We start from the raw sequence: 16,877 nt of genomic DNA, 5'->3' as shown, positions 1-16,877 counted from the left end.
AAGGTCCAATTTCCAAGCAGCAATAGTTACAGTAAGAAAAAACTGAAGAGAAGCAAGTATTTTTTTTTTAAATAGAATATCTCCCAGAACTGAGGGAAAAACATCTCTAAAGTGAAAGAGCCTAATAAATAACCAGTAAAAATGACTTTAACAAAAGACCTCACTGAAGCACATGATAAAATGCAGATGAGGGGACAAAAAAGACAATTCTAAAATGATGCAGAAAATAAGAACAGGTTACCAAAAGAGAACCCGGAAGCGGAAAGGCATCAGACTTCTCAACAGCAACCCTGGAAAGTGGAATCAAACCCTTCAACAGGCTGGAGGAAAAGTTTTGTATTCTAGAATTCTAAGCCCAGACAAATTATTTAAAAAACAAGTGTCAGAGTCGCAAAAATAAAATGAGAAGGACACTTCAGCTAATCTGGAAAAAAATTTCCTTTTATCAGACTTTTTCTTAGGGAGGTCCTGGAGATATGTCCAACCAAATAAAGGAAAATACTATAAAGGGGGAAGTATGAGACTGAGGGCACAGAGGTTTCAACACAGGAGAGAGAAGGAATGGCCCTGGGTGAGCATGCAGAGCAGGCCTGGAGAGCAAGTCCGTATTGGAACCGAAGTACAGAGGACCCTAAAGGCAAAATTTCCAGGAAAGAAAATGAAGCAGATAGACGTTGACTATATTGAGTGTGTGTAAAATAATATTGATAAGCTATTGAGAGAGGCACAGGAACTTTGGAGGAAAACATAGCAAGGAGTAAGGAAAAAGGTATGCAAAGAAAACACAAGGCAGATGGTTAGTCTCAGCAGGATGGAACAGCACAGCCAATAACATTTTGTGTAGTTTCTGCACCTGCAATTGAGTCTTCTCCACCTAGAAAAAGCTTAGTTCTCACGAATGTCCTTTCCAATTTTAAAGTGTTCACATGTCATTGTAAACATGATTTCTCTGAAAACTACTCAAAGTACAAAATATATTAAAAGTATTCCAAAAGAGTTGTCTATATAATTAAGAGTGAACACATTTGAAATTCCAAAATCTGCTGTGAGTCAGAAAATACTTTTATGAACAGGAAACTCACAGAAGGAGGCATCTAAACAGCCAAAAAAAATGAAATGATACTAAATCTCATTGGTAATCAGAGAAGTATGAAAGAATGGGTTACCATTTCATGCCCAGCATGTGGGCAAATTTTAGAAGACTAACAATGCTACAAGCTGGGTAAGGTCTGGAGGAACTGGAGTTCTCATATCTTGCTGATGATAGTTATATTGTACAACAACTTTGGAGAAAAATCAATCATTCCTGGCAATAGTGAAGACATCCTTCCCACTTCTAGGTGTTATACTTGAAATAAATTCTCACTCATGTGACTAAGGAGATGTGCATAAAAGGTGTTTACTGATCTTCACTTCTAATAGGAAAAAACTGGTAAGCTCCCCTAAATGCTCCTTAGTAATATACTAAAATTTTTTCATTAGAGTGAAATAATATATAGCAGTTTAAAATGAGCAATTTGTGTCACATGTAGGAATATGCATTTTGAGTGAAAAAACCGAGTTGCAGAAAGTACATATATATTTAAATGGCTATATGTGTTAAAAACAAAATTATGATATTTTGTTTTTAGATATAAATATGTAGCATTATAAAAATGTAGCAATAACATAGAAACATACTGTGGAAATCATATCCACCAATTTTAAGATATTTGCTGAGTAGGAAAAACAAGGGAAAAGATATGGGTAAGGGCCTTTAGCAATATCTGTAACATTTTATTTCTTTAAAAAAGCAAAAAGGCAAAGATCTGAAATAAATATGGCAAAATGGAAACATTTGTTAATTGCCTAATACATATTTTCTATACTTTAAAAATTTTCACAATTAAAACTTTCATGTTAAAAATTTTATTAAACTACAACACACAATGTGTGGCCTTTATTTGAATCCTGAGTCAAAAATAAACTGGAAAAAGCATACACACACATGACATTGTGAAATAACTGGCAATCTAAACATATGACTATATGTTGATATTATGGAAATATTTTTTCCTAGGTGTGATAACGATTTTTAAAAGAGAGCCTTATCTTTTAGAGACAAATACTGAAATGCTTATGGATGAATAAATGCTTATAGATGCTGTTTAAGATCCGCTTCAAAATAATACAGTGTGTACTGGGCGTAGGAGTCTAGAAGAAACACAATGAGGCATAAGTTCCTGAATTTTTGAAGTTGAGTGATCAGAACATGAGTGGTTATTATATTCGAATTTTGTATATGTTTAAAATTGTCCATAATACAATCAGGTAGACAAGAAATATGTCAAATTCAATTTGTAAATAATCAAAACAAATTCAGATATTCAATCTTGGAGTCCCTGTTAAGAAGTAGGAACTTTTCTCAGGAGGCTGAGGCAGGAGAATGGCGTGAACCCGGGAGGCGGAGCTTGCAGCGAGCCCAAATCGCACTGCTGCGCTCCAGCATGGGTGACAGAGTGAGACTCCATCTCTAAATAAATAAATAAATAAATAAATAGAAGTCGGAACTTTTTCTGAGTGCACTGAATTAAATGACGTACAGGTCATCAGCCTCAAGAATAGGGTAGTATTTTCATGACACTGAATTCCTCTTAAGGCTCTAGAGACCAGAGACTTCTAAGTACTTTGGCAAAAAAGCCAACTTTCTGGGGAACTGCCTGCCTCACAATCCTACCCACACTAAAAGAGTTATGCCTCTCATTTTGCTGAGAGAAGAAAAATCAAATTCATTTCTCTGCCAGCTGAGTAAGGCAGGAAATCAACCTAGGAATTTTAATGCTGCAGTTACTTCTTACTGGTTCAGTAGAGGGAAAAACAGCTGTTAAAATTCTTACGCATACAAGATGCAATGTTTTTCTTTGAGCCAGAGAAGAAGGCAAGCAATTAAACCTAACACACCCAAGCTAATTAGTTCTACCTGCTTCTTAATAATTGTTATTACCAGACTTCTTAAAAACTGGCAACCCATTCTTTTTATTTTTTTTATTTTTTTTTTTTTTTGAGGAAGAGTACGACTTTGTCACCCAAGCTGGAGTACAGTGGCGCGATCTCAGCTCACTGCAACCTCCACCTCCCAGGTTCAAGCCATTTCAGCCTCCCAAGTAGCTGGGATTAAAGACACCTGCCACCATGCCTGGCTAATTTTTGTACTTTTAGTAGAGACGGGGTTTCACCATGTTGGTCAGGCTCTCGAACTCCTGACCTCAAATGATCTGCTGGCCTCAGCCTCCCAAAGTGCTGAGGGTACTTCTAAGGTCTACAAATGATTGTTTCTTCCTCTTTGTCAGCTACAAAATTGAGATGTCAAAGAACTTACAGACCTATTCTGGTTTCAGAAATTGAACTCACAGTAATCAAGACAACATAAAACTTTTTCCTTTTAAAAATGAGAAACATTATTTTTTAAATTCTTATTTGTTTGAAATGACATTTGCTAAGAAACCAAGCCCTGAAACATCTTTCCCAACCACAGCCACAGCCTTGCATTGGCGTCACTCATAAATGATTATAATCTTAAAAGTACAATATAACATATAGACAGTGTTTTGTTTAGTGCAGATACTAATACCCTCAGGTGTTCTTTTCACATTTAAGTTTGCTATACGAATAAAGGTCCCTCTTCCATATTTCTAGAAATTAAACATTTTTAGGAATTATACAATTATAAAATTAGGCAGTTTGTAAAACAGAAGCAAAATTAGGACCTTAAGTACCAAAACAGCAATCAAAAGAGAACATAAAGCCATGTGTGGTGGCTCATGCCTGTAGTCCCAGCTACTGAGGAGGCTGAGGCAGGAGGATCACTTGAACCCAGGAGTCTCAGGCCAGCCTGGGCAACCTACTAAGACCCAGTCTCACGATAAACTGCTCTATTCCTTTACTCCTTGGAGCCATCTTTCCCTATGGGAGATGACTTTAAATTGTTTTGTGCATGCAAATGATACATAGCAATAATCTAGCTTTTGATATCTCTGCTTCCTGACAACATCTAACCTGTGACTAACACTGGATCCTAAAGCATTTTTTTAAAGCCAGTTTTGTTTTGTCACACAAACTGGAGTGCAGTGGTGCAAACACAGCTTACTTCAGCCTCCCAGGTTCATGTGATCCTCCTGCCTCAGCCCCCCAAGTAGCTAGGACTACAGGTGCACTCTGCCATGCCTGGCTAATTTTTTGATTTTTTTTTTTTTTTGCGATGGGGTGGGGGGGTCTCACTATGTTGCCTAGGCTGGTCTTGAACTCCTGGGCTCAAGCAATCCTTCCACCTCAGCCTCCCAAAGTGTTGAGGTTATAGGCATGAGCCACTGCACCTGGCCAAGAAAGCGGCTTCCTTTCAATTGTCCACCAGGTGACATGAATTCCCAAGTTTGTACTAAAGCCTCCTCTTAAGAAGGAGCTATGACATTACCATGTAATTAACTCCTCTTTAGTGGAATCAGCCATCAAGAGCAAGGATCGTGAAGAGTAGCATCAGCTACTTAGTAGCCAGCAGACTCAGCTCCTACTAGACTCCTGAGGGCCACTACATATGTGTCCCTGAAGAAGCCTATTACCTCACAGAGCAGAAAGACACAAGTAGAAGAAAAGCAGAATATCCTGCTAAGTGGCTAATGAACATTGTCCACAGGTGGACACCATCTCAAAGACTCTCCAAAGAGAGCAATCTTCCAGACGTGGTGGCCAAAGCAGGCTTCAGAGAGGAGAAAGCGTATGAACTGAGCCTTGAAAGCTGCCCAGGGTGTCAACAGGAAGAGATGGTTTGGCCGCATGTGGGAGTACTTCCGGGTGGAGTCTGCAGCCATTGCAAAGGGGAGAACATGCAAGATGTCACAAAGAAGGGAGAGTTGTCAAGTTTGAGTGAAACACGGATTTGTGCAGGTGAGCCAAAGGGTAGCGGGGATGAAAAAGGAGGTTTGGGAAGGTCTTGAATGGGAGTGTTGGGAGATTTAACTGCAGGAGGTGAGCTCAGCTACTACTGGTGATCAGGACCCTTCTACGGCCTGTGTCAACTTGCACACCTGATCATACCTGCACACGCTGCCACCCTGAAACGAGAGAGGCAAGTCCAAGAGCAGAGTAAGAAGGAAGCTGTGTCTTTCTTGTTTTTTCCTGCCTATAATCAGCCCACATTTAGCCAATAAAATTTCCATCTACTTAATGGACAAAGCATACATTTTTTGTCAGTTAGTAGTGGGGATGTCAGAATGAAAACTGATTTGAACTTCTTATCCATTCATTCTTCAATAAACACTGAGTGTCTAGCATGTGCCCTGCCCTCAACTGGACACCAGGAAAGTCAGGTTGAACAAAACCTGGTCTCAGCACCGTGGAGGTTTGTAGTCAGGACAATCACTATTTCACAGTGTAAAGCTGTTGCACAGTTTCTTGGAAGTTAAGCAGACACCCACCCTAGTAGCAATTCTCCTAAGTATTAATTCAAGAGAAATATAAACATAATTCACAAAAGCCTGTACAAGAATGTGTAGAACAGCTTTATTCAGACTGGCCAAAAATTAGAAATAAGCCAGATGTCCATCAACAAGGAAGGGATAAGTAAACTTTGGGATATTCATCAATGAAATGTAATGCAAGGGAACCAATTATGGGCTCATGCAACAACATGGTTGCCTCTCAAAAATAATATGCTGAGTGAAAAAAGCAGACACCAAAAGGTAGAATGTTCCATTCCATTCCATTCTAGAATCAGCGAAATTCACCCATGGTGATGGACTGCAGAGGAGTCGCTGCTTTGAAGGGGAGGGGTTGACTGAAAAGGGGCATATGGGAACTTTCTAGGGTGACAGAGTGCTCTGTCCCTTGATATTCTTCCCACAAAACTGACTGGACAGTAAACAGTATCTGAGCATTTCCCTCTCTATAAATTATGTCTCAATAAATAAACTGCATAAAGCAAACAACTGAGAAAATATTGTGGAAGCACCTGGCCCTGGAGCCAAGTCCTGAAAGATGAGTACAAGGTCATCAGGTTGAGAATAAAAGGTAGAGGACAGAATATTCTCGATAGAGGAAACACATATACAAAAGGTTGGGGATGTGGGGGGCGTAGCCTTCCACACAATGGACAGAACTTCCTATGGCTAGAACGCAGGATGAGAAAGAGAACAGCATGAGCTGAGGCTGAGATCGAGGTGCAAGCACATTGCCTACTGTGCCTCATAAAGGGTGAGGGACTTCCAGCACATGGAGGGTTTGAATAAGCCCTGGAAAGCTGATGCAGAAACGCCCTAAGAGGTCTGGATACCAACCCTTATCCACAGGACCAAATACTGGCCTGGGGGCTAAACAAAGCTCTATCTGAAATTTGTTGTGTTAGATTTGGGTTTCAAAACACAACCCATGTGGCAAATTATGCTAGGATATGTCATTTGAATTTCAACTGTTCCAAAGGGAGGAAAAATGTATTTGAAGGGTGTGCCACATGCAGTGAGTTTATTTCAATATCCCCTGACATCAGCGTTTTTTCCAAAGCATGTTTCAAGGAATAAGTAGTCCTGCAAGATGCTGGTCTCCAAAGGAGGATGCTGTGGTTAAAAGGGTTTGAGTACTCGGGAAGCTGAGGTAGGAGAATGGCATAAACCCTGGAGGCGGAGCTTGCAGTGAGCTGAGATCCAGCCACTGTACTCCAGTCTGGGCGACAGAGCGAGACTCCATCTCAAAAAAAGAAAGGGTCTGAGGAGGGCCACTTCTGCAGATTCACAGTGCACAGGAGCACAACAGAAGTTTGGAAAAAGTTGTACAGTCCCAAAAATCAGCATTTCTCAATATTATTTGATTATGGGAGATTCTTGTATAATACCTAATACTAACAGCCAGTCAAATTGTGGAATAAGTTTTGAGATGTGCTGATTCATGTGATACACAAATGAGGCATAACAAGTCTCTCTGGTCACCACAGCAACCACTTTAGAAGCAGCCCAGTGGCTCGAATGCAGCAGATGCACTTCCTAATAATGTACGCCTTTCTCACCACAAGATATAATAGTAACAGTGATAATGGTAGTGTTCATTAAGTGCTCACAAAGGTCTAAGAGTTGTACACACACTGTTTTATGTAATCGTCATACCACCTCCAAAGTAGATACTATCAGAAATCCAACTGTAGAGATGAGGAAACTGAGACACCAAATAAGTTAAACATCTGCTTAAAATTTCACAGATAATAAATGACTGAGTTGGAATCTGAACCCAGGCATAATTCCCAAGCCTTCCATCTTAATCACTATGCCAGCCTGTCATCTCCATTTTTCAGTATAAATTGCACTTGATATATTCATCTATTCTTGTCTTCACTCAAGTCCCTCACTTAATAGTGAAGTATCAATAAATGCACATAAGGCTCACTACATTGGAAAAGTGTGTTTTTAGTCAACTTTTGCTGACACTTGGCTGCAGGCAATGGGGGTTGGATTCATTATTTTTTCATCTTTGAATGGCAGTTCCTCACAGGAACATGTCTGTTCTGATTCAGTTCTTGGTCATTCTGGTCAAAAATGATATTGCTAAGCATTTCACTCTATGTAAATTATGTATCAATAAATAATATAAATTGGATAAAGCATTTTAGAGTCTATTGCTAAACAACATCATTTTTGACCAGAAGAAACTAGGGTTTGTTTCAACCCTAGTGTTTTTTTCTGGGTTAGTGTTAACTCAGTCATTTAATTATCCCTTCATGCAGCATATTTTCTGAAACTTTCCTGAACCATACATCCTCAAAGTTAGCCAATAGTCTCTCCAAAGAAACTGAAAATAGTCACCACCAGAAGTCCTGTAAGTTTGTTTGAGGAGATCAATGTTTTACCTTTAAGCCCACCTTGATTTATACAAAGAAGAATTTAATTGTGTGTCTATCCTATTGTAGAGGGGGTGAAGGGACTGGCTATCATAGTAGGCAAGAGATTGAACCTGACAAATATATTCATCTTATCTAAATCTGACAAATATATTAATCTTATCTTACATCTATATCTCTTACCTGACAAATACAAAGAGAAAATATTTTAATTTATTGTCAGCAGCATTTGAAAAATCCTCTGTAGTCTTGCCAAGACCAATGATAACTTCTACCAGTAGCATACTTTGATGTAATTTTTCCCAGTACTTTGTTTGCTTCCAGCCAACGCAGTTCAGATTTAGGCTTTTTGCCCCATATTCATGAAGGTAACAGACTCATAGTCGGCTCATCAGAGAAAAGGAGCTCATAAAGACAAATTTAGTATTTGACTTTTTTTTTTTTTACCATGCTTTATCTCAGACTGCTTGTTTAGCATAAACTAAAACATTTTAAAAACCAAATTATGTAGGTAGTTCAGTGGAGTACCTTAAAGAAGGCTAAGCACCCCCCTTGCAGTATTACCTTTCAAAGTGGATGTGGTTCTAGTCCACAGTCCCAGGGGAGATGTCAATGTACAACTGCACTTTCTCATACTGGAGCCCGAATGCAAAATATGGCCTCATTACCAGATGCTGACTAACAGACCATCACATTTTGGCCAAAATATTCATTGTGTTTTTTCCCTCCAATTTCCATGCCGATGAAAAGTACTTTGCATTTGCAAAACTTGGTATTTTTTAGGGCTTATGCTGAACAGAAGCATCAAGCATCTAAAAATACAGGATGTGCTCTACTTGTGTCTAACATGCCAATCTGGATACATTAACAAGTAATCAAAAATAGTACAACTTTTTGATAGGAATAAATCCATCATGAACTAGAAGTTTAAACTACTCACTGGAAGTAAAACAGTCTTGAAAACCTTTAGTTTCTTTAAAGAGGGTTAAGTTTTAGTCAGATGGAATATATATTAAACTTCCAGGTTCTTGTTATAAGAACATTGCAAAAACAAAACCATATGAAAATGAACAAAGACAACACAATATATACACATCCAAGGGTTTAGGCTTACATAATTTTAAGAATGTTTAATAGCTCTATATTTACTATGCTAAAATTAGAAAAAAAAATCCGTCATAGTTAAACAGTTAACTGCAAGGGCACATCTGAAATGACAAGCCCACAAGCTTAAGATCCTGAACACGCAGATTCCAGAAGCTTTTGGCAAAGCCAAGTACATGACGTCTTCTTGACTTCTGATGTCACGCTATCCTATCTTCTGCCATCCGCCTCTAGCAAATGTCAGTGTATTCCCAGGATGGAAACATGCCTCCTTTCTGAATCATTTCTACAAAGACTCCCCAAACTACAGCCTCTCGCAGTTGAAAGTGACTGCCCTAAATTCAGAGGAAAACACAAAGTCATGGGCTTCTCTTGGTAATTCAGAATCAAGAATTCCCCATCTAAATGATCAGTGACTAAACTGAATGAGGTGAAAACTTATAAACTGCTATGTTGACAGCCCAGTAAAGGGCCAAACAGTATTTAAGAAATGGGAACTTCAAAACCCAGAATCCACAAGAAAGTCTTAAGGCTTCTGAGGACACTTTAGAAAACAACATAAAATCACCTTCTCATTTGGGGTTTTGCATGAAGAAGTCTTTAAGTATGCAATTCCTGTTTTTTGTTTCTGGTGGATTTATGAGACTCTTAGAGTGCAATGCCCTCATTGCAGTGTTACAACATTCTGTATGATGAATTGATTGCAAATCACTGCACAGGGTGCCAAGATCACTGGTAGGAAGCAGGTCATTAAATAAAATTAAAACTCTGCCAATGTTTTGCTTGTAAACGGTTCTTCCAAAGCCTTACAGCACCATTCCTTAAAAACAGTCTCAATTCATCACAGAAGCAGAGTCTCCCAAATTTCTAGTGGATGATCCAAATATTCTCTATTTAATACAAGCATTCACTATGTTATGTTTTAGAAAAAGCCATAGTGTAATAAAACTTGTACAAAAAGAGCATGGAAAAGAGTCACCATGAAAAACAATTAAATTTTGAACAGGCTTACTATGAAATTGTTCAGCAAAAGGTTCAGAAACCTATCCTGCATAACTACACCCTTTGGAAGCCTACATTTTTCCTTAAGTATATCTTCAAACATTTCAAATTAAACTGAATTAATATCTTATCCAGAAAGAGAATGGATACTGTGGCCCCTTATCCAAAGAAACTCTACAGTGATTTATTGTGGCAAATTAACATCTCCACAGATCAAAACTAAGGCCCAGGCTTATTCATCATCCGGTCAAAGGTCTGAGCAGAACAACTCTTCCCCCTTAGCTGTGTCTGAAAGTGACCCACTAAGAATACAGTATGTTTCAGTCTGGGGTAAAGCAAAGGGATCTATTTCTTAAGATTCAGTCACACTCTTGCTACAATAAATATGTGATGTTTCAGGCAACATTTTAAGGCTGATAAGTAGAAGGCCATGCCAGGCAACTTGGTTCACATTCTAGGAGCATATTTAACTAAACAAATACTGATTGTTTTTGCCTGGGGAGATGCGCTGGACTGTTGAGTAGGATTTAGCAGAAGCAAAAAGAGTTTAAGAAAGTGTTTCATTGATGTTGAGCTGGGCACCCATGCTTGATGTCGTGGGAGTCACGCTACTTTCTGGTTAAAAAAGAAATACCCCAGTGAACAGATAAGCTGACTAATTGTTATTGATATAACGATTAAATGGTAAATGTGTCATCTTCCTACAATGACAGCACTGGATTCATTTCTAAAGCTCGAGGTACCATAAAGCATTTTATGGGAAACACATTTTAACTTTTTAAGTTCTCATCTCCTATGCATGGCCATATGGGGGCTATATGTACAATGTTCTAATGGAAAAATAACTCATATCAAGAGATGCTCTCCATTAGGGTAAATACCTAATGCATGAGGGGCTTAAAACCTAGATGACAGGTTGATAGGTACAGCAAATTACCATGGCACATGTATACCTATGTAAAACAAACCTGCATGTTCTGCACATGTCTCCCAGAACTTAAAGTTAAATAAAAAAAGATGCTCTCTAGAATTGAACAAAAAGTACCTATGCCAAACTGATACATATAGTACTATATACATTGATAAATTTACTCCAATACTAATGAGGTGGAGGAAAAGCTTGTAATTTTTTAAGTCTACTACTAGGAATCCAGGAAGATATTAAAGGCAAACAATCTTACAGTTACCCCAACATTTTAAGAATGCTGGCCGGGCGCGGTGGCTCAAGCCTGTAATCCCAGCACTTTGGGAGGCCGAGATGGGCGGATCACGAGGTCAGGAGATCGAGACCATCCTGGCTAACACGGTGAAACCCCGTCTCTACTAAAAAATACAAAAAACTAGCCGGGCGAGGTGGCGGGCGCCTGTAGTCCAGGCAGGAGAATGGCGTGAACCCGGGAGGCGGAGCTTGCAGCGAGCTGAGATCCGGCCACTGCACTCCAGCCTGGGCGACAGAGCCAGACTCCATCTCAAAAAAAAAAAAAGTTATCTAACATGTACCCATATTACAAAAAGTTTAAAACACTTGATCCAGTTAGCTAGCCAGAGACACTCATCTGTCCTGCCTGTGTTAACCACCATCACACACCCCATTTCTCTGATACCTCAACTTCTTTCAATGCCTTAGTAAAAGAGTCAACTGTGTGGTTTCAGCTCATGGTTTCTTTCATTTCTGCTAATGAGTGTGGACCTGGACTCCTCCATTCATTTCATAAATGTTTATCAAACCTTCATCATATATCAGACACTGCTTGGTGCTGGTGATAGAGCAATTAACAAGAAAGAAATATGCAATGCTCTACCCACATGAAGCTTCCTCTCTAGTGGGACAGACATTACATAAATTATTACACCACATAATTCAAATTATAAGTGCTAACAAGAGATGCTTTCTGGTGATTCTGAACCATGATTTTTATCAGTTTATCCAGAACTAACAAGTTCGAATTGATTCAGGATAACCAAACTCAAAAAGAGATTAAGATGATAAACTAGAACAGAATTTTTAGACTTAAAATGACAAAGAGTTTACACTAGAATATTCCTGTAGGCTGCTTTTGACATTTTCTTTCTAGTAGGAGAGCCCACTCTGGAAACCAAAGTACAATTAGAAGTCTTCCTGGGGGTACGTTTACATGATGTAACCAACAAGCGTTGGATGGTCTGTAGATAAGGAAGCTTTCCATCCCAAATGGAGGTGATGTTCAGTCATGTTGTCAGAGTATTTGACATTTGGGTGTTTATATCTGGTTCTAAAAATGTGGTTGACTTACATAACTTGTTCCAGTAGAGAAAGGAACAAAAGGAAGAAGCAACATGCTGTGCTATCAGAGCTTCATCCCCAAAACAATTCTGGTGATCCACTGACAAACCCCTCCTCTGAGATCACTATGCAAAGATAGTTGCCCTTTTTATTCTAATGTATTTCCAATCTGAGTAAAAAATTCCCAATTTACAGCTAATTATTTTATATTTTAAACTATTGGCTCTCTAATAACATTTAGGAAACACTTTCATTTTGTTGGCAGGCGACCCCTGAATAACAATCAGAATAAATTATTTCCAGAATGTAGGAAGCAAGCTGATGCTCACTGGATCCCCGGGACATGTCAGGCCTTTTTTTAAATAGTTATATTAACACTTCCTTCCCGTTTGTATAGATAGGGAAACTAAGACTTAGGGATCACACAGCAGTAGGAGCCAGAGTCAGGGTTTGAAGTGAAGTCCTCTTATATGAAGTCCAGTGTCCCAGGCCAGCAATCCGGGGACATGCATCAGGCTGGCTGCTTCAGAATCAACTAAGAAGAATGTTAGATACACAAGTTTGCAGGCCCCAGCCAAGCCCTGATTCAAATCACAATCTCTGAACAGAGGAATCTGTATTTTTTTTGTTTGCCACAGTAAACTCGGATGCATAGTCAGCTATGGGAGGCGTGATTCTAGCAAAAAATTCCTATCTATGTATCTTACTTCTCATTAGCTGCATAGTCACCATCACAGGATTTGGGGAGCTGGAGTTGGGAAGAAGGGTTTCTCTAAGTTTTGAGCCTCTGGCCTTAAACTCCATCTAGTATATTCAGCTATCTCTTTCTGAATTTATGTTTTCAGAGACTGAACAAAAAGTGAAAGAGAAAAGTTGTCTCTTTACAGAGACAATAACCATCATTTCACAAAATCATTATAAAGAGCAAATGAGATCATGATTTCAAATCTGCTTTTGAATGGCATGAAGTGCCATATAATATTGCACTATTAATTCACCCAAAGGTGAACATTCCAAACAAGGAGGAGTGTAATTGTCACTCTTCAACTTAAGTGGAGGCAAAGAAAGTTTGGAAACCAGCCTCTGGGGTAGGCAAACTATAGCCACCTGTTTTTATAAAGTTCACTGCAACACAGCTAAACTCATTATTTACATATTGTCTATGGCTGCTTTGCAAGCTACAAGGACAGAGTTGACTAGTTATAACAAAGATCTGATGGCTTGCAAAAACTAAAATATTTACTATAGGACCCTTTAAGGAAAAGTTTGCCACCCCCTAAGATAGATGGTCATATTCTTCTTAGGCAAACAGAAATCGATGGTACTCAGCTGAACATTCCACATTTTAAGCAAACCTTAAAAACAAAATCTGCATGGCTGGATGGGGAGAAGACAGTCCCCAGATTCTGATACATGGAGAGTGATGCTTCCTTTCCTTTGCTGAAGCTGGATTATTACCTCATCAGTCACTGTGACTGATGGCAGCAAGCCTCATCCTTCAGTTATGTTTGGTATATAAATTTCCCCTCCAAACCCAAGCCTTAGTCTCCTTGAGAGTAGTCACATCATACTAGAGAGGTCAAACATGTAGCCGATAGATCACATGTGTGTGTTTATCTGTGCATGTATTATTTTTTCATTTTTAAAGCTAAGGATGGCCAGGGCCAGGCCTAACCTCTGAGGCTCTTTGGAGCATTCATACCATGTGGACTCCCACACTTCAGCAGCTTGTCCAAACTAAACTGGAACCCGGGGTGGAGATGAACAGGCAGCCGCATGGCTGGCTGGCTGCCTCTGAATCCACCCACCTGCTGGTTTTGCTCTCCTGCTGTGTCTTAGGCTCTGTGTGCTGAGGCGGGATGGCCCTGGCCCAGTTGGCTCACATAGCCAACCTGCCCCCAGAGAAATATGCAATCAGGAAGTTGGCAGTAAGCACTCCTGGCTCACCAGGCTCTACAAGCGAATGTCATGTTTCCTTTTCCTGGTATAAAATCTGCAAAAGGCTAAAGTCAATCATCTCCACTTGTCGATGAGAAAGATGAAAATTAAGCCCTTGAGCCCAATACATTATATTTTTGTCATGATATAGATTACCAAGAGCAAGCAATATTATGGTTTCCTTTAAAACATCACCTAACGTGATAATCACGATTCTAGAAGAAAGAGTTGCCAGATGATTCCCTCAGTTTGATTTCCTCAAACTCCTATATGTCTCTGGATAATAATTTGATGTTGTAATTAATGTCCTCAACCCTTCAGCTTTGTTTTCATTTAAGCAATCCAAAATAAAGGCACATAATGTCCCTCCCAATCAGAGAGTACTCACAATTCCCAAAGCCCCTTAGTTAAGGCCTAGGCTTGGAAATACAACTATAAGTAGGAAATGAACCTACAGACTCAATATTTTCTGCTCTAGTTTCACTAAGTAGGAAATGGATTCAATATTTCCTGCCTTAATTTTTATGTGTTGAACTAGGCTTGATAACAGACATCAATATCTATCAATATACAGATATAAATATTCATCACAATTTTACTATTATGTAATTATTTATTGTTTTTTTACAAAGTTCAATTCACTTCCCGTACCAAGTCAAAAAACTAACAATGTTATAGTTCAACTTTGGGGTGTGTGTGTGTGTGTATATATGTGTGTGTGTGTATATATATATATATATTTTTTTTTAATGCTTTCATGATACCTAAAACTATGGTAAGGAGAAAAATCATCATTTTGTCCCCTGTTAAGAGCTGAACTGTGTCCCCCCAAAATTCACATGTTGAGGTCCTACCCCCTCCCTCAGTAGCTCAGAATGTATTTGGAGATAGAGCTTTAAAGAATAAAGTTAACTGAGGTCATTACGGTGGGCCCTAATCCAACATCACTGATATCCTTATAAAGAGAGATTGGAGCACAGACAGGCACAGGAGGAAGACCAGGTGAAGACACAGGAAGAAGATGGCCATCCATCTGCAAGCCAAGGACAGAGACCTCAGAAGAAACCAGTGTTGCCAACACCTTGATCTCTTAATTCTAGCCTCCAGAAATGAAGAAATAAATTTCTGTTGTCTAAGCCCCCTAGCTTGTGGTACTTCGTTATGGCAGCCGTGGTTGACAAATACATTCCCCCTTTTCAAATACACTCACAACACAGAAGTTTATGGTGTCTAATACCAGTTTCAATTTCTGGGAAAATTGCCTTAAGTTCTTTGGGCAAAGCTTCTTTCCACATAGATTGCACAAGTAAGACATCAATTTCTGAATTATGAAATATTTTAAAGCATGAGAAATTATCATCCTCTCACTTCTTAAGACTGTTATTTAAATACTAAGTATGGCATGGGTTTTCATTTGGAAATTTTCTATTTTCTTGCCTTACATAAAAAACTTGTCATTGAAAGTTTAACACAGCTGTCTTTAAAAAAAAATTATCAAGATGAGGTATTCTAAATACAATGCTTTGAATTTTGAAAATAGTTTTCTTGGCAGCAAATTCTAATATGTAGTAAAAGGAAAGAGAACTCAAACTTAATAAAGTTACTTTTTTTCCCAGTATCTATATCATTAACATAAAATTTGGCTTGACTTAAATTTTATCAAATGCATAACAAAATCATAATGATTTAACTGAATTGAAGAGAACTTCTGGGAAACCAGCAAATATTGAGGTATACAGAAAAATATAACTGAAAAGGGAGATTAAGATTTCAGATTTTTATACCATAAAATGTTTTCTCTGTTAATGAAAAAGGCAAATAACACATATATAGTTCAATATATAGTTCTAAAATGCATTCAATATATAGTTCTAAAATGCATTCAATATATAGTTCTAAAATGTTAAAGCTAGGAGAAAAAAAGCCACAAGAATAAAATGTTGGAGTTTTTCATTGTTTTTGTTTTCTGTTTTTGCCTTTCAGAGTAATGCTGTTGAGCATCTCATAGGGCCGATTACATAGCAATTGTCCCACAGAGCCTATTGTTTAAGGAAATTCAAATATTCTGTAGTCTTGGCTGGTGTCCCACAGAGGAGTACAGAAAAAGTTCTTAAACCAACCATCTCTTCCACTACAAATAAAATACCAATTTGGATTTAATGTTTGAACATCCAAGAATTTTGTTCATGAAATAACTTCCAAAACTAGAAAGTTCTTTAAAGTGCTATCTTAAAAAATATTTACAGATAACATGGGGTATTAGGCAACATTAGAGAAACAAAATATTTTTAAGAAAATGTTCTGTATGGGAAAAAAGTAAAGTTAAAGAGTATTTATGATACTGAAGATGTTCAGGCCCCATGCAAGAGTTGGCCACAGCAATCCAAAACATTTAGAAATATTTTCCAAATGTTGCTATTAAAGAGGGAAGGAGGGGAGGGAATAAAAACAATAAAAACAAAAACCTGGTCCTTAATCATGAACATCCCACTAGGCATTACAAAAGGATTAGGTTAGTTCTATATCTAAACCAACTTCCTTAAAAAGTACAACTCATAGCTGGGTGCGGTGGCTCATGCCTGTAATCCCAGCACTTTGGGAGGCTGAAACAGTCTGATCGCTTGAGTCCTGGAGTTCAAGACCAGCCTGGGCAATATGGGGAAACCCCATCTCTATAAAAAAGCCAAAAATTAGCTGGGCATAGTGCAAGTCTGT

At 38.5% G+C, this 16,877-nt stretch overlaps 1 protein-coding gene across 5 annotated transcripts in view; it reads right to left on the bottom strand.

Annotated features, from left to right (window-relative positions):
• ARHGEF28 (Rho guanine nucleotide exchange factor 28) overlaps positions 1–16,877 on the bottom strand; it is a 313,224-nt gene that overhangs the window by 10,134 nt on the left and 286,213 nt on the right. The window contains exon 37 of one of the 5 annotated variants that reach the window (XM_021939454.2): positions 8,420–8,490. The exons of the other annotated variants lie outside the window; for them this stretch is intronic. Coding sequence (XP_021795146.2) covers positions 8,420–8,490 — 71 coding nt within the window. The remainder of the gene's footprint in view (positions 1–8,419; positions 8,491–16,877) is intronic. 5 annotated transcript variants of the gene reach the window in all.

Source organism: Papio anubis, chromosome 5 (genome assembly GCF_008728515.1).
Source record: "Papio anubis isolate 15944 chromosome 5, Panubis1.0, whole genome shotgun sequence".
Taxonomy (NCBI): domain Eukaryota; kingdom Metazoa; phylum Chordata; class Mammalia; order Primates; family Cercopithecidae; genus Papio; species Papio anubis.
The sequence above is the reverse complement of the archived record's forward strand: the minus strand, read 5'-3'. Positions and strand labels throughout refer to the sequence as shown.